This window comes from Ranitomeya imitator, chromosome 1, assembly GCF_032444005.1.
Source record: "Ranitomeya imitator isolate aRanImi1 chromosome 1, aRanImi1.pri, whole genome shotgun sequence".
NCBI lineage: Eukaryota > Metazoa > Chordata > Amphibia > Anura > Dendrobatidae > Ranitomeya > Ranitomeya imitator.
Window position 1 is genome coordinate 196,097,351 of NC_091282.1, and position 22,088 is coordinate 196,119,438.

Consider the following 22,088-nt stretch of genomic DNA (forward strand, 5'->3'; position numbering starts at 1 on the left):
TTTTTTTTACGTTTACGCTGGTAACCAGGGTAAACATCGGGTTACTAAGCGCAGCCCTGCGCTTAGTAACTCAATGTTTACCCTGGTTACCAGTGAAGACATCGCTGAATCGGCGTCACACACGCAGATTCAGCGATGTCTGCAGGGAGTCCAGCGACAAAATAAAGTTCTGGACTTTCTGCACCGACCAACGATGGCACAGCAGGATCCTGATCGATGCTGCATGTCAAACTGAATGATATCGCTAGCCAGGACGCTGCAACGTCACGGATCGCTAGCGATATCGTTCAGTGGGAAGGTACCTTTACTCAAAGCTAACAGCTTTTTTTTTTAAAGAGCTAGAATTTGTGCATTTTTTAAATCTACTTTTAAAATATCATAAACATTTAGTATGTTATGTTAACTTTCTCTGTTTAAGTAATTCTAAAAGATGTAATTAAATTTGTGATTCTTTATATCCCAATTATAGTTTAGTGGCTGCATGAGTTTTATAAATGTAGTAAGATATCTTTGGCTTTTGCAGAAACTTGATGCAGTAAAGTCATTTGCATACAAATCCATGATAAGCTAGTTGGAAGCGCACTTTTCAGTAACACAAAATCTATGCTGTAGGCTTGTAATGCTCAAAAGCAGAGGACTGGTCATGTTCTTAAGAATCTACAGCTTTTAAGTAGGTTAGTTGAGGAGATTAACAGTAGATACGCCAAGAGTTTATCCGCTGTGCAGACGTAAGACTCTGGCTAGAGTCTGCATATAAAATACTTTTCCAAGAAAATTTTAAAGACAGTCTATCAGTACAAATGACTGTTGAAACCAAGCACAGGATCTTGGTGCACCTTGGCATGGCCGAGTAGTTCGGTGCACCTTCCCACCTACTTGTTTTACATTTATCTATTCTATATTGATAGCTCTTGAGTTTACAGGAGCCAAAGAAGAGTGGAAATAGTTTGAAAACAAGCAGGTGGCAAGATGCATTGAGCTACTCGGCCTAGCCAAGCGTGCGTCAAGCCCCTTTGCTTGGTACGAATAGCTGTTTTCTTCTGCCAAACTCTTTAAGCCTAACACGGGCAAACCTTCAAAGAAAGATGTTCACTATTGTTATTATTAGTTACATGACATATATCGGAATGTGAGAGCTCCAGCTCAGTAGATATGCGTTAACAACAGTAACTTATTATACACTTATTATCATTCCCTTTACTACAAGGAATATTAAAGAAATAGAGGAAACAACTAATATAAATTCCATGAAACTGCTGTCAGCCTGTTTTTTAACAATCTATATTCAAAGATCTAAAGGTAGAATACAAGTTACAGTAAACTATCCTGAGATTATAGCTACACATTTTTCCTGGTAGATAAAAAGATTTTAAGATTTATTAAAATGTTAAATATTAAAAACTTATTAATGTAATTTCATTATTAAAACAGCCTTAGTTCCCAGCAGATCTACTCCAATGTTGGGTTTCACAAAGAAACATCATTATAGAAGCATGGGGCCAGTGATTTGTGGAAAAGGGTGGGTTACCTGGCTCATTTCATGATGTAAGTCAGCCCCCTTCTTTGTTATGGTTCATTCATAGACAAAGAAGGCTTGTCAATTCAAATAAGACAGTCGTTCAAATGTAACATTACGTGGGGCGATAGCAGTAGGCGAGGGACTCGTCTCCTATGCCCTGGCACGTTACATGAAGGTGGGGACCCTAGCTGGGTGTGCGTTCTTCATCTAAGGGGGTGCTATGCCCTAGCAGGCCACATGTTACTAATGGCTTGAGTTGGTCAGGACCTAATGTTGAGCAATTCAATGAGGGAGACCATCAGTCAAAAATAAACTTTTTACTGAACGATAACTTGGTGGGGATTTAGTACAACAGATAGTGGGTACACTGTTTGAGGAACACAATACGGAGCATTTTCACACATAGTCTCAATTATTTTTTATTTATGCACTTGATCTCTGTCTCACTATGGTCAATACTTAGCTTCTATGCTTGCTGATGCCTTGGAACTCCCGCTCGTGGCACTCTCCTCATCTCATGTTCTCTGTTCCATCATGGCCTGTTGGCTGAGTTATAAACTTGGTGCCATACTGCTAGCTGTCCTGGCTCTCACATCCTCTACTTAGAATCACACTATCCACTGCCTCGGTCTCCACTCATGATAGGGACATCCACGTCATGCAGATCTGCTAAATGTTCAGACATTAGGTCTGCTTCTGCTTCTGTGGCACAATGGACCCCAACTGTCTTCTAGACAGGAAACTGCCTCTCTTCACCATAGCCCTTCCTGCCCTATGCTAGTCCCAAACAGTAGCCCCAATTCTCCCTACTGTCAGGCAGAACACAATACTATCACCAATAACGCTTGTCACAATGCACATTAGAAGAACACAACAATACACGTATCTTCAAGGGGGAAAGTGGGCAGTATGTAAATCTCCTTACACAAACATCACTGGTCATATGCCAAGACAGGAAGGTGGGAAATTCCTCTCCTGTGCGAAACCCAACACAGGTGCGGACGATAAACCTAAGTATTTTTCCAACCTATGTAACTATGGGGCCTGGATCCAGTGTTGAAGGACTTGGATACGTTTTCGTTATGAATTTTAAACACATCTGAAGCTCTTTTCCCTAGCTAGACAAATGCTTTTAATGCATTCTGCCTCCAATAGTGCCACCATAATATATCACTGAATAAAGCATGCCACTATTTTTTTGTGGTAAATCATTGAAATTCAACTTAATAAAGCCTTTTGGAGGTATGCATAGACTGTATACCTCCAAAAGAAACTACAATATAACCCCAAAAAAGTATGTCCGTGTCATATTAAGGTTTTATAGAGCATGGGGTTCAATGATATTAGTTAAAGTCCATCCTTGAACAACCTAGCTTTTACATCATACGTTATAATTTTTAGATTTCATTCTTAATGCGGGCCCTAAGCAATAATTTTATTCAAATGAGGTTATGAACCCACTTTAATATTGTCTCTTAATAAATTGTTTAAAAAGTATTATAAAACATTTTATGGCATGTACCAGTGCATTTAAAAGTGTCTATTTAATCAAGTGCCACTTAAACTTGTATAAACTTGTAGTAGCTGGTATTTCTCCTTTTATTTATTTGTACTCGCTTATATAGTGCCAACATATTCCGCAGCAACTTTAATGACATTTTCATCACAGTTTTCCTATTGGGCTCCCAATCTAAGTTCCCTACCAGCATGTCCATTACATTAAAAAATGACTATGATGTAACTATCCGAGACAGAGTGATTTGTTATTTAAATCATGCAATAATATTTTAGTTGATAAAATAGATTCATCATTTGAAGTTTTTCGCAGTAACTTTTACTTTTTTAGTTGTGGTTCAGAAGGTGGCAAGGTTACATGGTCATGGTGGGTTCAACTTATTAGCCTGACTTGGGGACTGCCCTTGTCAGGGCAGGAGCAACACAGGGGCACGACTGGGGTAGTATAGAGACTGTTTCCCCCTCCCCCTCAGAACATACATGGATGCTCCCGCGAAGGAAACAACATATTTGGTGAGATAAAACCATTTTTTTATGGAGCACTGGTTATATGAGCACTAGTTTTGCACTTTATCAAGTTGTTGGTTGTATTATCCATTTGATCTTTTAGACTTTGTCCATTAAAGGTTATGTTTTAGTATTATACATATGTGAGATGTTCTCCTAGCTAGTTTGCCTAAGTGTTATCAGAGGACCTCTAGGGGTATCATATTTGGATACACCCTATACGTGGCTTATTTTGGTTCAGAAGGTGGTTGTAAGGTGTCAAGATCCCGCTGCTTCACAGGGGGAATCTCGAACCATGTCCGCTGCGGTCTCTCATTCTCCTCCAGCCACAGAGGAACCTGCTCAGCGGAGACGTCGATTCCAGCATCTGGCTCAAGCAGATACTGTGCGCTTGGTTACTGCTGCCTTTCCAGGCTCTGCCTTTGTAACCGGCACTGATCAGCGGTGAGCAGATGTTCCAGGGACTATGTCTTGCTTTTCATCTATTGAGCATGCCCACGGCATGACCTCTCATTGGAGGTCGGGGGTCATATGCTCAGATCCTGTAGCAGCTCCAATTGGACCACTAGGAAGGTCCTGGAGAGCTACATCTATAAAAGGTTTGCATGGCCGCTCAACCATGCGCTAGTATAAATCAGTAATTGTGTGTGTGTGGATGTATGACAATTTGATGAAAGCTCTTTAATCATTCCCATCCCTAGTGTTCTTGAAAGTACTTTTGTGATTGAGCTACTTAGAGCCAGACTGTGCCATCCAGCACTAGGCACGAGTACACAGCGTCTATTAAGCAGCGACTGCCAGTGCGGTGCCTTGCACAACTAGTGCGCTTTCCTGGCCCTAGTTAGGGTGGTTAGTGGCGTCCACCAGAGCGGCGCTGTACGCACTTAGTGCGGTAAATCTTTATTTAGATTTTCCCAGTTGCAGTGAAAAGTGCTAGTGTTCTAGAGGGACTCTAAACCCAGTGTCCTTGGGGCAGAGTCCTGTGACCCAATACTAGCGTTCTCTCTGCGGTATTGCGGTCCCGTGGCACAACAGAGTTTGCTTCTTGCATACCAGGTGAAGCTAACCAGTGTGTGTTCACATTATACCGCCACATACTGTCCGCCATTACCGAGCAGCAGGAGTCATCTCTGCACAGTGGACCCTGGGCTGCGAATGCACCTTATACCATCCTTATAATTATTTGGTGCATTCCGCCAGCCCTAACAGTGGTTCAGCTTCAAAAGCTCCAAATGGAAAAACTCGCATCCCTAGCAGCCTTGCTGGGACCAAGGCATTTCTGGCAGAAGGAACCACTGCTGGGAGCCTAAGCTGCTTAACTGCTTCAAAGAAACTCCCCAGGATGGATGGGAGACATATTTTCATAAGGAATTATGGAGTTATCGTACATTCTAGCCGTATACCTGTTACATTTCCGAGATTATGGAAACAGGATGAATACCCACCTGGGTTTTTACCCATTCTAGCACCCCGGGGTGGGAAGATATGTAGAATGGCTTGTAGTAGCCAAGTAGCAAAGCCATGTTTGGTCTCCAACCAGCAGGATTCAACGATGCCAAAACCACCTCCATATGACCTCACGTTAAGAAGTTATGATCCATCATAGATTTTGGAGTGTCAGTTACCAGACCCAAAGGGAGGAAAAGAAGGACTATCCCGAGGCGAGTAAGGGAATGAATGACGAACAAGTTAATTGTTCATGTGAGTCTGTGGCCCAGAGTTCTCTTCTAAGGGAGGTCACGCCATCATATCGTGTTTGAAGAAATAGGAAACCACAAGAAGCAGACACCTCCCATGTGGCTGCACAGCACCAAACCTATCATCCAATTGATATCTGACTTCTGTATCATCTGCTCACACATATGTGTTCTCAGTCTAACATCACAAAAAATCGGAGCTCCTTTCTGATCCGATATAATCTTGTTGGATCAGGCTTATTTCTATTGAGGAACTGGTGACAGTCCTACCAGGCTGGAAAGGCTCTGCTTCACTTGTGCTAGCTAAATTAGTCTCTCAGCATGTCACCATTGCGAGCGAGTGTTTTGCCACACAGGTAATCACGTGGGAGACCCTCTGTCACTCCCTGTGCCAGAGTGGACAGGGCATGTCAGTTTAAAAATGTGCTATGCTAACATTATGTATCCACAGGGATTGCTGAATGTCACGTTGGTGAAATTGGGGAGACCGTACTGCGTGACCCATCACGTATTAGTTATGTCAGATGGGGCTGCGAAGTATGGTTCTTCATAATAACAGTTCACAAAATGATAAAAACATATTCTAAAATAACTGAGGTACATAAAATCATTCCATGGGGAGGGAGAACTGCAACATATTTATGTATTTTTTTTTAAATCCACATTTCATGAATCTGTCTAAAACATCTGAAAAAGCCACACTGATATAAAATAAAATCTGAAAATTAACCTACAAAAGACAACTTGAAAAAATGCAAATCAAAAAGCCACTAGTTGTGAGGTATTCATGCCAAAAACCTGTTGCACGTGCAATGATGAATCGGGCCCTAAGTCTATTATAATAGTTAGAATAAAAACAATGAGCAGAAACCCTTCAATAAGTAGATACATATAAATAACAGAGTGTAAAAGCCATCCCACGGCGACAACATGTGCCCAATCAGAATAACCTCTAACTGTAGTATTTCACCTTCCATCAGCCCTCAAAGTAGATGGGGGGCAGAGCAGGTACAGCAGAGTATGAGCGCCAAAAATACACAAACATGTATGCCTTGGCATCCTGATTTGATACATCTTGTCGCGACAGAATGGCTCTTACGCGCTTTTGATCAAAATAGCGTAAACTAAGTACCCTAGGTTAATTACATGTACTATTGCTATTTATTTTCATAGTGCAGGGTATTTGCTCATGATTTTTATTCTAGGTTTTGTCTGTTAGTGGCCAGAATGTGAATGTGCACCTACACATTCCACTTATACCAATAGGTATGCACACTCATGTCTTTGGTTTTGCTATTATAAAAGCAATAACTGTAGACATAGTGCTAGGAAAACCCATTTTATAGTATTTTGTATGACAATATTTCTCACCACATTCTTGTAGGTTTATTTGCTTTGAAACTTGAGGAACTGTCCCTCCACCCACCTGAATTATCTCATAGAAGATAGGTGAAGAATGTTAAGCTTCAACTCCAAAAAGGAATGCTCTCCACTTACAACACTGAGACCCAACCTCTACATTCAATTCAACACTTTGCATTACTGAAACCATTAATATATAATATTCACTTTTGAATAAAAGCTAGTGAAGAGGGTATACATATTTTACTCACAGTTGCCATGCGAAATACTGATTGGCTCAGAATCTTCTGGGAATCCAGCCCCAGCAACTTGCAGTACTGTGAAATAAAGCAGCAAAGCTTCTGACCTCATAGTAGTTTAGCTCGAAGACTTTACTTTTCACTTCACCCTGTAAGAAACCAAAAAGAAAAAAAAAAGAATGTAAAAAGCTGAAAATTGAATATCCTATTTCCATGATTGTTCAAAATAATATTGGCTAAAGTTTTACAAAATTAATTACTTACATAAATAAGGGCAAATGAATAATAGATTACTTTACGTAAAGATAATACAAAACACTAATTCCAGATTCTCTTTCAACTCTTTAATGCTGCAGGAAAATGTTCAATGTTAGATATCCACCAAAGAGATGAACATATTCATATTAATGTATTGCAAATTAATCTCGTTCTGGGACATTTAAAGTAAGTAATCAGAGAAGAGCTAAATTCTGTAAATACTAGGAATATAGAAAAAGAGAATAAAGATCTGCAAATACAAGAGCTTGTAATCAAAATACCAATGGTTTCTAATGTATAGAATATCTAGAGAAACCAAATAAAGAGCATACAAGATAAAAAATAATCATGCAAGTCATAATTCAAATCCGAAAAGTAGAATGAATTTGAGAGATTAGCATTTTAACCTTAATCTAAAAAGTTTGACGCGTCCAAACAGAGGATTATTTGGTTATACAATAGGACTGTTGCCGAGTCTGTCATGAATCACTCTACATTTAGTGGCTTAGAATTTATAAATCTCTAAACTGCCATTATACAAAAATAAATGTGCTGTTCTGACTCTTAAGACTACTCTTCACATGAGGCACCCATATACAAGTGTGTCTGAACCACATTCTTAAGGTACCGTCACAATCAGCAACTTTGCAATGAGAACGGCAACGATCCGTAACGTTGCAGCGTCCTGGATAGCGATCTCGTTGTGTTTGACACGCAGCTGCGATCAGGATCCCGCTGTGACGTCGCTGGTTGGAGCTAGAAGTCCAGAACTTTATTTCGTCATCAGGTCGGCGTGTATCGTCATGTTTGACAGCAAAAGCAACGACGCCAGCAACTTTTACATGGAGCTAACAACCAGCGAGAATGATAAGTGAGTCGCCGTTACGTCACAGGATCGCTCCTGCATCGTTCTGGAGTTGCTGTGTTTGACGTCTCTACAGCGACCTAAACAGCGACGCTCCAGCGATCGGCTCGTTGTCTATATCGCTGCAGCGTCGCTGAGTGTGACGGTACCTTTACAGCTTGCAGGTTCCTCACTGCCAAATAGTAGACAATCTGGTCCATATGGCATATTTGTACCCTCTCTATTGTTATAATATGCTATTGCTGCAGTTTTAAACCACTGAGTACATAGTAAAAGTTTTTTAAGCCTTTTTAATTATTGGCCCTTTAGTAAAGAATTATATAACAAAGAAATAAAAATGACTTACCATTTGAAGCCCCCTTTGCTTCAGTGTTATTATTGGAATTATAGGATTTTGTCCATCAATCACCTAACTACTTAAACAAATCACTAGCCATAGTGGTCATGGCACTAGTCATGGTCAAGGTGGTTAGAGTTATGGTACTGGCAGAGACCACCAGAGCAGTGGTGCTGAAGCAGAAGGAGAATCCAAGGATACGTAATTCCTATTTCTTTATTTTATAGTTTTCCAACTACATGGAAAAAATTTTTTAAAAAGTGAATGTTCATTAGTGTTTGTTAAACAGAAACGTGGCTTTTCCTTCTTTCTATTAAATCATTTCTTGTTGCCAAATAAAGGTTAATCTTTTAAGCTCAACAAAACATGGCCTGGGGAACTTCAAAGAAGACCAAAGTAATTAACTGTAGACTTCAATCAAACTTCTTTGACTGGACTCATACCAATGACCCGCTGTTCAATCATTTATTTAAAAACACAAAAGGAACAAAAGAGGCAAGGTAGGTTTTCAAGAGTCACTTTTACTACCAAAGCAATGTTTAGTGCGATGTCTTTAATGGTGTACTGCATTAATCTAAACAGCCAATATAGCCTTCCCCGGAGGATACAGCTTCCTCTTGTATGTCAACAAGTTAATGCTGTCAACAAGTTAAGAACACACATATTGTGGAACAGACATCCTCGCTGAAAGCAGCACACAGAGATCTCTCACGTTCTAACACCTAGGCAGCATACATCTGCTTGTTTGATTGTCTCATGTTGTGGTTGGGACATATTAATCTAACAATGCTTTCCTCCGACAGCTTCTACTTACAATCACAGTGCTAGTTAGGTCTCCAAAACAGAAATGCACTCTTTTTTGCAGGAGCTGTCCAAGACTAATCAGATCATCAATATCAGATCTGAGGGAGTCTGACACTTAGGGTACCGTCACACAGTGGCATTTTGATCGCTACGACGGCACGATCCGTGACGCTCCAGCATCGTAACAATATCGCTCCAGCGTCGTAGACTGCTGTCACACTTTGCAATGTACGACGCTGGAGCGATAATTTCATGACGTATGTGCGATGTAGAAGCCGTTGGTTACTATGTGCACATCGTATACAATATCGTGCACACCTTTGTTACACCATGCGATCATGCCGCCACAGCGGGACACTAGACGACGAAAGAAAGTTTCAAACGATCTGCTACGACGTACGATTCTCAGCGGGGTCCCTGATCGCAGGAGCGTGTCAGACACAGCGAGATCGCTGGAACGTCACGGATATATCGCTGGAACGTCACAAATCGTGCCGTCGTAGCGATCAAAATGCCACTGTGTGACGGTACCCTTAGGCCATGTGCACACGTTTAGTATTTTTCGCGTTTTTTTCTCTATAAAAACATGATAAAAACACGAAAAAAACGCTTACATATGCCTCCTATTAATTACAGTGTATTCCGCATTTCTAGTGCAAATGTTGCTCTTTTTTTCCGCGAAAAAAATCGCATTGCGGAAAAAAAAGCAACATGTTCATTAAAAATGCGGAATTGCGGGGATTCCGCACACCTAGGAGTGCATTGATCTGCTTACATTCCGCATGGGGCTGTGCACACCATGCGGGAAGTAAGCAGATTATGTGCGGTTGGTACACAGGGTGGAGGAGAGGAGACTCTCCTCCACACACTGGGCACCATATAATGAGTAATAAAAAAAAAGAATTCAAATAAAAAATAGTCATATACTTACCCTCTGATGGCCCCGGTGTCTTCCCGCCTCTCAGGGGTGCATGCTGCCGCTTCTGTTCCTATAGATGGTCTGCGTGAAGGACCTGCGATGACGTCGCGGTCCTGTGATTGGTCGCGCGACCGCTCACGTGACCGCGACGTCATCGAAGGTCCTGCACACACACACCATCTATTGGAATGGACGCTGCTGAGGAGATCGGCTGTCTGCAGGGTGAGTATAACCATTTTTTTAATTTTTTTATTATTTTTAAACATTCTATCTTTTACTATATATGCGGCATAGGCAGCATCTATAGTAAAAAGTTGGTCACACTTGTCAAACACTATGTTTGACAAGTGTGACCAACCTGTCAGTCAGTTTTCCAAGCAATGCTACAGATCGCTTGGAAAACTTTAGCCTTCTGCAAGCTAATTACGCTTGCAAAATGCTAAAAAAAAACGCGAAAAAAAGAAAAAAAAAATGCGGATTTCTTGCAGAAAATTTCCGGTTTTCTTCAGGAAATTTCTGCAAGAAATCCTGACGTGTGCACATACCCTTATACCAATCTGCTATCTGCGTAAACAATGCTTGACGCTACTTATTCAATAGGAACAGTTCAGCTATACCCCAGTACTCTTTAATAGTCTTTACTGATCTTGGGCTTTGAAGTTCTACTAGCAAAAAACAGTTGTCCATCTGAAGACCCATGTTCTTCTAATGCCTATGGTCAGCTCAAAGAGAATGCGTCATCAGAAATGACCTATTATTAAAATAAAGCTTTTATATTAACCTTTTTTTGTAAAAAAAAATTTGGGGGGGAATATTTATATTTTTCGTTTCCATATAATTTTCTATTTACAAAAAGGATACCTTGCTTCACTAAAACAAGCTCTTAATGCCGCCAGCCAGACTCTCATGATTCTTCTCTGGTAATTTACCATCATTTTGTGTGCTACATGTAGCTTCCTTTTACACTTAATGCTATAATGGGGTTGTACGTTTCTTACCCCAAACCCCAGAACATAAATATTGTGACAGATACTATTTTCCTCCACCGTACACAGTATTTTATTTGTACGAGTGGCCATAAACCACTTTTCAGTTCTCAAAAGGTAAAAATATTTGGACAGGATACATTTTTCTTGCCCAATTTATTGCTTTTGCAAAGATAAGTAGTGAACAAAGCTGTTGTCAGCCATTGTATTCCTTAATAAGACACTTTGTATCATGTTAGACTGAAATAATAGCTATAACTTATCGTAATTATGTGTTAGTACCAAGAATTGTTACTATGTAAATGTACTTTTTTCCTATTTAACATTTTTCAAAATGTTCACAGTTTATACTTAGCTGTGCCTCATTTTACATTAAGTCTCATTTAGATATCAGTGTTTCTTCATGTATGCAAAAAAATGGTATGTCATCACAGTGTTTTGTTTGAGTGTCATCAGTGTTTGGAAATAAATAACAGGGCACTGGAATAATCCTGCTGGTGGTGCTCAAGTTGGGTATCCAACTCGTACAATAAGGCAAAAAAATTACTTGGCACTCAATATTTGAAAACAAATGATTCCCTCTTTATTGTACATCCAGAGAAAATAAATTAAATTAAATTAAAAATAAATTAAAATTATGGGAATAAAGGCGGCTGTATGTGATCTGGAGAAGGTAATACCAGCTGGACCTGGTGGGGCTATTCACATAACAGGAGAGGAACAGCGCTACTTGAATATGCAAAGAACTTGCAACGGGAATGGCGCTGCTATGGGATGAACAGCACTCCAGAACTTGGCAGGAAACTTGCAAGGGGGATGATGCTTATTTCCCAGGTCCATCATATGGCGATACCACTGGTGAGTGAGGGGGCTCTGGAAGAAGGCGGCTATTTAACATTTTTCAAAATGTTCACAGTTTATACTTAGCTGTGCCTCAATTTACATTAGCTCTCATCTAGATATCAGTGTTTACTCATGTGTGCAAAAAATGGTATTTCATCAGTGTTTTGTGAGTTTCTATGGGCTCATGCAGATGTCTATGGATCTTTGTCCAATCACCAGCCACAATACACAGACTCGTGGTGTCTCTCCCAAGCGGAGCATGACAGCTTCAGATATTACTATGAGGCTATCACTCTTGGGTCGGAAGATCTGCGTTCATTTCGAACATTGCGGTCAGTGATTGGACCAAGATCCATGGACGTCTGCATGAGCCTCAAGTTTTACCATCGGGATTTCATCAGTGATTTTCAGGTATGAATAAATTATAAATAAATAACTCCATCCCCTATAATTGAAATGTGAATCACACACAACACAGAGATTGTACACTGATTCCATACGTGCATTCTGTCCATGATTTTCACGACCCAAAGATTTACACTGGTACTTTTAATCTGTGATGCTGTTAAAAATGGACATGACCATGTTTTTTTCCATGGTCCCATGGTATCCAAAAAACACGGATATATAAACAGCCCAAAAGACTATAATGGACACTTGTTCTATCAATGAAGATCATGGAAAGAACGTGTACATGAGAAATGGACATCTATCTGAATGAGGTGTAATGACAACTATGGTAGACAATTCAATTTTGTGAAAAATGTCACTAAATTAATTTATTAAGATGGATTTTTCTTGTTCTGTTCCATCATAAAAATCCCATAAGTTCTGTCGCCAGCCTTCCTGATTTTGTTACAAAACATCTTTCCTATATCATAAATAACTAAACAGATATGAGATTCCACCAAGAGAAAGTAAGTGTGGAAATTGGTTAATAGTGTTTTCAAATTGAATTTTCCTAATCACTATGAGTCACTTAGTTCTTCAGTCAAGTCAAAACCTCAAACTGTATCAGCTCAGCTGTGCTTTACTATATTAGCAAAAGAAAATAATCAGCGGTATGTTTAAATATTCTCGGTTTGAGTAATAACCAGCAATCGGTCAGGTAGTCTTTTACTCAGTAGAACCATCTAAGCTATGAAGATCAGAACTAAGTGTAAGATTCCAACAGTCATGTACTGGCTCAGTAGCTGATGATAGAAATCATAGAATTAAGAAACGAAAAAATATCTGTAATCGGGTTGAATCTTGTCTTCTTAACAGAGACACGGAACTTTAATAAATGCAGCTCTAATGAGATGCTGCCACTTTTGGGCAGCGAAGACAAACCGCCTACACTGAAATTGAAAGGCTCAAGGCGATCGATTCTGGTTGTAACCTTTACTGTAAACAGTCTCAAGGGATCCCATGAGCCACCTGTTCAGTGATATTTGCATTGATATAGAGAAGAAATAGAAATGACAAAGCAGCTTCCAGTTTTTGATAAAGCATCTGTTCTTCACCACTTCTCATGTTTTCTTTTTAGAGATGATTTTCAAAATATGGAGGAAGTAGAGTCAGGTGAAAATCCCAAGGCGTTAAAACTCTTGCACAGAAATAACAAAACCTGCTTATTCTACTCAACGAAAGAAAGATGACGCTCAAATAACAAGAAATATAAACCCTTGTGTGAGGTTGCAAAAGCCTTTGAACCTGTTGGAAACACTGAATATCTAAGTGAGACCCTGCTCACCTTTAACACTTTACAACCACATCATGCCAACCAGTATAGAAGATGTTCTTCTACACTTCAAACACTTTCTGTTCTCTATTGCAGAACAAAAGATAAAGGAATACCACATATAATAGAACACCAAGGTTACCCTGATCACGCATATGGTATAAAGTGTCACCTGACAATACAATTATCCACAACTATGCTGAGATATACATTTCACTGGAGAAATCAGATAATGTCTAGGTCAACCCATCTCACTAGTGGTGGCTAATTACCTTAGATAGCCACAGGTCGAATGTTCTTTTGGCTGCCAGCTTTTGTTCCGAGATGAAGAAAAGCTGGTAGTCAGACATCACGGTTGGAAAAATAGAAGGTATGAAAAGGAGGAAAAAGAGAATAGTAGACATGGTCAGATGAATAGAAGGAACAAGGCAGAGAGGAAGACCAACAATCCGAAGGTTGGATACTATCAAGAAAACGAAGGAGAAGACCCCAGTGAACCTATTTAGGCTTGTACAAGATCGATCTTCCTACAGATCTTTCATTTGTCAAGTCGTTGTGGCTTGAGATCGAGCCGACGGCTTGGAAATATATCATTTTCTTCCCAACTCTCTATATACATGCATGCTTTGTTTGCTTGGTTGAGCAAATGTTCACTATTGTTGGATTAGAGAAGAAAGCTTGTAAGACACCTGTAGTGGCTGTGTCACGATACGTATTGCGACCCAACTGGTGGTCGGTCAGCGGACGGTGCAACACACACACACAACGGGATGGTATTGGGGAGAGGAAGGCCCTACATATAAGGAAATGGGGGATGGTCACCACCTGATCTCAAACCTGAGCCTGTCCCTGCACTCCCCTAATGCCCTACATGGGTCCTTCCCTCCCGCCGCCGTCACGAACTTAAGTCCCTTGCTGTCACCTAATACTGCCCTGGCTAGTGCACTGTCTGGGAAGGGGCACTAGCCTCACCACTGCAGATAATACCACACAGGGGACAGTGACAAACACCAAAGGGACAAGGTGAAAACACAGCACTTAGCTTCTAGACACCACTGCCAAGCTCCACACCGCAGACAGCACAGCAACAGGACTCCAAACACCAGAAGTGGCTGACACCAGAGAGTTGTTCCTGCTAGGCTGGTCTCCAAAGATAAACTCCATCACCAACAGTCAGCTGATGCATCAGGTGACCATTTAAAGGATGGTGGGAGTGGTCCGATGGACTGAAAAGAATAAAGCTACATTTAAACAAAGTGTAACCAGAGCTGCCACAAATCCAAAAAATGGATCGTGACAGTCTGCTTAATTTTGTGAAAACAAAGGTTGGGCGTTTTGAAATTCAATGGGTCTCATTTTTTCTCTCTATCGGTCATCAGGAGAGAGTTTGGACACCACAACACACTGTATAGTCAGATCAGGGTCTGGATATAATTAATCCAATGTGTATGGGTAACTTCAGTTCTATAGATCAGTCCCTAATAAGAGATCTATATTTCAAAGCGGATCAGATACTCAAAGGTTGCAATTGCATCTTTTTTGTGTAGGTTCAATACTGTAAAATAGTATCTAATATAAGTACACAGTCTATATACATATACATTATCTCCCGCCCGCTTTTCTTTGTAAGATGTTCCAATAAAGCTAAAGATTTATGTCCGGACCGAGGAGTGCGCTACATTTCTTTTTCTTGGATTTTCAGTATATATATATATATATACAGTGGGGCAAAAAAGTATTTAGTCAGTCAGCAATAGTGCAAGTTCCACCAATTAAAAAGATGAGAGGCGTCTGTAATTTACATCATAGGTAGACCTCAACTATGGGAGACAAACTGAGAAAAAAAATCCAGAAAATCACATTGTCTGTTTTTTTATCATTTTTTTTGCATATTATGGTGGAAAATAAGTATTTGGTCAGAAACAAACAATCAAGATTTCTGGCTCTCACAGACCTGTAACTTCTTCTTTAAGGGTCTCCTCTTTCCTCCACTCATTACCTGTAGTAATGGCACCTGTTTAAACTTGTTATCAGTATAAAAAGACACCTGTGCACACCCTCAAACAGTCTGACTTCAAACTCCACTATGGTGAAGACCAAAGAGCTGTCAAAGGACACCAGAAACAAAATTGTAGCCCTGCACCAGGCTGGGAAGACTGAATCTGCAATAGCCAACCAGCTTGGAGTGAAGAAATCAACAGTGGGAGCAATAATTAGAAAATGGAAGACATACAAGACCACTGATAATCTCCCTCGATCTGGGGCTCCACGCAAAATCCCACCCCGTGGGGTCAGAATGATCACAAGAACGGTGAGCAAAAATCCCAGAACCACGCGGGGGGACCTAGTGAATGAACTGCAGAGAGCTGGGACCAATGTAACAAGGCCTACCATAAGTAACACACTATGCCACCATGGACTCAGATCCTGCAGTGCCAGACGTGTCCCACTGCTTAAGCCAGTACATGTCCGGGCCCGTCTAAAGTTTGCTAGAGAGCATTTGGATGATCCAGAGGAGTTTTGGGAGAATGTCCTATGGTCTGATGAAACCAAACTGGAACTGTTTGGTAGAAACACAACTTGTCGTGTTTGGAGGAAAAAGAATACTGAGTTGCATCCATCAAACACCATACCTACTGTAAAGCATGGTGGTGGAAACATCATGCTTTGGGGCTGTTTCTCTTCAAAGGGGCCAGGACGACTGATCCGGGTACATGAAAGAATGAATGGGGCCATGTATCGTGAGATTTTGAGTGCAAACCTCCTTCCATCAGCATGGGCATTGAAGATTAAACGTGGCTGGGTCTTTCAACATGACAATGATCCAAAGCACACCGCCAGGGCAACGAAGGAGTGGCTTCGTAAGAAGCATTTCAAGGTCCTGGAGTGGCCTAGCCAGTCTCCAGATCTCAACCCTATAGAAAACCTTTGGAGGGAGTTGAAAGTCTGTGTTGCCAAGCGAAAAGCCAAAAACATCACTGCTCTAGAGGAGATCTGCATGGAGGAATGGGCCAACATACCAACAACAGTGTGTGGCAACCTTGTGAAGACTTACAGAAAACGTTTGACCTCTGTCATTGCCAACAAAGGATATATTACAAAGTATTGAGATGAAATTTTGTTTCTGACCAAATACTTATTTTCCACCATAATATGCAAATAAAATGTTAAAAAAACAGACAATGTGATTTTCTGGATTTTTTTTTCTCAGTTTGCCTCCCATAGTTTAGGTCTACCTATGATGTAAATTACTGACGCCTCTCATCTTTTTAAGTGGTGGAACTTGCACTATTGCTGACTGACTAAATACTTTTTTGCCCCACTGTATATATATCTCCATCTACCTACATACGTATATGTATATGTACTGGTCTAGTTACCCAATTGAAGCCCACAGCATTGCAAAAACGAATTAAAGGAAAATATTAATTAATAATATATAAAAGAAAAACTATCATTTTCTCTTATAGCAACCAATTGCCTTGGTTATTTTATAGACTCTTAGGAATGGGGACTTTACTGTTGCTATGGGAAACAAGGCCGGTTGAAGATTAAGAGGCAGCCATATTGTAGGGTGATCGACCATTAGTTTACAATAAAGGTTTATTAAAGGATTAGGCCCAGCTGGGTGTATGATTTCCACATTCTCCTTCTCTGAATAGACTTGGCTGCTTTATATAAAGTTTGTCCTCACATCTGAATTATACTTAGAAGCTTTTAGTTGTTCTGTTCCTTGTTAATAATTGCTGGAAAAGCAAAAAAAAAAAATTAGTAATAAAAATTAATTGTTAGAGCATATACGTGTGTGTATATTTGTATGTATTTTTGTGGCCATGTATTTGTGTGCCCAATCACAGATACACGGTATCCACCCTCCATCGGGCCGTTCTTCAGAAAGCTGCCTAAAAATAGTTTAACTAAAACAACATGTTATAATGAAACCAACATTAGCGTGAACAAAAATCTATGAAATTCATAGACTCCAGCTCATATTTCATCTCTGTCCATCTGTAAAACACAGTACAGCATGCCAACTAGCAACACAACTCTGGGAAAATCAGCGTAACACTACCAGAATATAATGAGGTCCATTTACTAAAACTGGCTAAAAGAAAAACTGTCTTTGTTGCCTGTAACAACCAATCACAATGCAGCTTTTGCTTTTCAGGCACATTAAGAAAACAAAAATGAAAAAAAAAAAAAACATAAAGCTGTACTGTTTGGTTGCTATGGGCAACAAGAAATGTTGCTTTAGACAATTTAAAAAATCTCCCCTGCTATTAATCGTGCAGTTCTAGATATTGTATTAATGAGAATCTATCACCCGGTTTTCCTACCTAATCTGATAGCGGCAAAATTTACAAATCGAGACCCTGATTCTGGTGATGCATCACTTACTAGACAGCTTGCTGTGGTTTTGATAAAATCGCAGACATTATTGCTACCATGCTACCCTCCATATTCATGAGCTCTACATAACCACGCCCTCGCCACTTATTAGCAGCTTTCTGCCTATGCAGAGTGTACACAGAAAGCTGCCAGTCAGTGGTGTGGGTGGGGTTATACAGGGTTCAGCATTTAGAGAATTGCTAGATCTGTAGCAGATAAAACAGTGATTTTATCAAAATGACCACAAGCAGCCCAGTACGTGACAGATCACTGGAGTCAGCGTCTCTGCCTCTACATCATGCTGCACTCAGATGGGTTGGCAAAAGCTAGTGACAGATTCCATTTAAAGGTATTGCCTATAGCTGTGAGTACTCCCTCAATGCACTAGAGACAAAAACTCATGGCGGTATCTTCACAGCTCATTTTCATATTGAGAAAAACGTAGAATTCTCTGGAATACCACATCGAATCACAGATATCAAGGTATCATTTAATTCAGCTTCCTATGACCTGCATGCCCATATGGACGGCTTAGGAGGGTTCATCCTAGTAACATCGGTTTGTGATAAGGAGTGCACTGCCAGCACTTCTGTGATTATTACAGCTGTGATTGATAATCTACCTGTGTGTTAGCTGAACACCACACAACTGTAAGAATACGGGTGCACACCAAAAGGATAAATACAATATAGTCCAAAAAAAGAAAAAAGGTGGAACTCACCATCCAATTAAAATAGTCCTTTTTTTCATCAGTTACAGATTCCCTATAGATAACTACAGATTTATTTAAATGCAGTCTTTCAGCATAAATTGACTATTCACACCAAGCAAATACACTATTTACAACCTTAACATGGTCGAACAGTTCTGTGCACCTTTCCACCTACTGTTCTTCGGTCTATCTCTGCCTCCATTTTCCTTGAATGACAGCTCTGGTTTTCCAGGAAACAGAGGGAAAACAAGTAGGTGGTAAGGAGCACTTAACTGGTCAATGTCAAGAGTGTTAGGAGTGCCTGTGCTTGGTTTGAACAGTCAATTTGCACTGACAAACTCACTTTAAAAGCATTTAACCAATCAAAACAATTACTCAAAAATATCTCTCCACAATAAGCCTTAGTGATGCCATATTCTAAAAAAAATGCTCCCTCTATTGTAGAGCAGCTGTAGAGTAGTGATAACTGCAATCTGCCAGTTTTCCCACTAATACATAATGAATGTGCTAAGTTTTAATCAGCACAGGGCTGGAAATATTGCCTGGGGGAAAAGGAGCAAGCAGATGACTTACATGACTGCCTGTATAAAAAAATATAGATTGGAAAGGGATACAGCAATATATTGATGTAAGGGACTTTTGCCTTTAGCTTTGGGCAGATTGCCCATTGTTCTGCCAATATCTTCTATCAATATGGGTGTCATTATTCTAAGGCTACTTTCACACATCAGGTTTTTTGTTTCAGGCTAAATCCGGCTCTTTGGGGAAAAACTGGAACAGGAACAAATAAAAACCGGAACCGGTTTTTCCCTCATTGACTTGTAATAGCGCCGGATTGCCCAGCGTTCCTTCCGGTTTGATGCCGGATCCGGCGTACAATTGATTCTGGCGTCTGGAAAAAACGTTTATTGTAACGTTTTTGTCTGCGGCGAAAAAGCTGGAAGGGCCAGATCCAGCCTTTTAGGCCTTTCGCTACAATGCATGTCTATGGACGCCGGATTGCGCCGGATCCGGAAAAAGGCGGATCTGGCGGCCTGATCCGGCTTTTTACACTGAGCATGCTCAGAAACTATGGGCCTGTCCCCAGGACACATATATAAAGCAATGCCATTGAGGCCTCCACTCATTTCCAACCATACTGCCAGCCAGAGAGACCACACCCTGCCAAGACTGAAGAACAAAGGAGCCAGAGAGCGGAGCCAGCTACAAACCTGCCACATGGGCCAGCCAGCTATAACCTGCCACAGAGCCCAGCCAGCTCTCCTGCCACAGAGCCCAGCCAGCCATGGGCCTGCCACAGGGGCCAGCCAGCTATAACCTGCCACAGAGGCCAGCCAGCTATAACCTGCTACAGAGCCCAGCCAGCTCTCCTGCCACAGAGCCCAGCCAGCTCTTCTGCTACAGAGCGCAGCCAGCCATGGGCCTGCCACAAAGGCCAGCCAGCTATAACCTGCCACAGAGCACAGCCAGCTCTTCTGCTACAGAGCCCAGTCAGCCATGGGCCTGCCACAGAGGCCAGCCAGCCAGCTATAACCTGCCACAGAGCCCAGCCAGCTCTCCTGCTACAGAGCCCAGCCAGCCAAGCCATACCAGAGCAGCCATGTCTTCTTCTGGGAGCCCTCCCTTCAGTCGGCAGCGCACTGAGGTAAATATGTTTTTAACAATTTTGCTCTCTTGCACTCTCTCCCTTGCTCTTTTGTGTATGTGTTTGTATGTGTGTGTGTATGTGTGTGTATGTATGTGTGTATGTATGTATGTGTGTGTGTGTGCATGTAGGTCTGTGTGTGCATTTGTGTATGTATGTGTATATATCAATGTAGTTTGCCATTTTTCATCTTTGTAGGAAGCTGCAAAAGCTGCTGCCACAGTCCAAGAGGTGCTCCCCGAAGAAGAGGGAAGGGGTGGAGAAAGACCTGGAGTGGGATCACAATTGGTATGTTTCTTTCATGTATTGTGGAACCACAACCTCTCACTACACACAACACATAGCAACACAAGATAGTTACAGATAGAACACAACACATACAAACTGATAAATTCAGACATCACACAACATATAAAAAATGATCATTATAGATATCATATGGCACACTACACATAAAAAGGCTACATACAAGCACATAATTGTTATGTTTTTTTCTCTTCTAGAGTTCGGATTCTGGTGCTCAATCCAGAGGTCCTCCCAGTGGCTCCCAGGGTCATCGGCGTGAGAGTCATGGCGGCAGTCATCGTGTAAATATATATATACCGTATTTTTCGGACTATAAGACGCACCGGACCATAAGGCGCACCCCAAATTTGGGGTGAAAATTGCAGAAAAAAAGATTTTTTATAAGATGGGGGTCCGTCTTATTGTCCGAATTTACAGTATCTTACCTGAGGGCTGGTGGTGGCAGAGCAGGGTCACAGGAGGCAAGGTGTCGGCAGAGGTGGGATGATGCTGGGATCAGGAGGTGCTGGGATGAAGAGGTGCTGGGATGAGGAGGTGCTGGGATGAGAAGGTGCTGGGATCAGGAGGTGCTGGGATGAGGAGGTGCTGGGATCAGGAGGTGCTGGGATCAGGAGGTGCTGGGATCAGGAGGTGCTTGGATGAGAAGGTGCTGGGATCAGGAGGTGCTGGGATGAGAAGGTGCTGGGATCAGGAGGTGCTGGGATCAGGAGGTGCTGGGATCAGGAGGTGCTGGGATCAGGAGGTGCAGTGAGAGGTATGGCGTGAGAGGGGTCCCAGGCTTACCATGCAGGCTTCCGGTGGCAGAAGAGGTGCAGTGGCAGAGGTGCAGCGGCAGAGGAGGCGCAGTAAGCGGGGTTCCTTTCTCCGGTGAGGTGATGCAGCAGCCCGGTAAGCAGGAGAGCCGGGTGAATCCTGTTGTTAGCGGTGGTGGCGGCCATTTTCCTGAGGCCGCGCGTGCGCAGATGGAGCGCTCTGCTTCCCGGGGCTTCAGGAAAATGGCCGCGGGAGGCCGCGCGTGCGCAGATCGCGGCGGCCATTTTCCTGAAGCCCCGGGAAGCAGAGCTCTCCATCTGCGCACGCGCAGCCTCAGGAAAATGGCTGCCACCACCGCTAACAAATCCGGCTCTCCTGCTTACCGGACTGCTGCATCACCTCACCGGAGAAAGGGACCCCGCTTACTGCGCCTCCTCTGCCGCCGCACCTCTGCCGCCACACCTCTGCCCCCACGGTAAGCCTGCATTTCGACTATTAGACGCACCCCCATTTCCCCCCCTTTTTTGAGGGGGAAAAAGTGCGTCTTGTAGTCCGAAAAATACGGTGTATATATATATATATATATATATATATATATATTTTTTAAGGTTTATTCTTTATGTTGTTTACAATTTAGTTTTATTTTTTTTTTCCTTTCTTTTAACAGACTTCACAGCGTGCTCCTGATTCTGACGGTGAGGAGGTCAGC

General features: G+C 41.7%; 1 protein-coding gene across 5 annotated transcripts in view; it reads right to left on the reverse strand.

Annotated features, from left to right (window-relative positions):
- Positions 1-22,088, reverse strand: part of SEMA6A (semaphorin 6A) — a 339,475-nt gene that overhangs the window by 239,330 nt on the left and 78,057 nt on the right. For all 5 annotated transcript variants that reach the window (XM_069753296.1, XM_069753304.1, XM_069753286.1 and 2 more), the window contains exon 2: positions 6,852-6,988. In XM_069753296.1, the coding sequence (XP_069609397.1) occupies positions 6,852-6,951 (100 nt within the window). In that variant the 5' untranslated portion in view covers positions 6,952-6,988. The remainder of the gene's footprint in view (positions 1-6,851; positions 6,989-22,088) is intronic.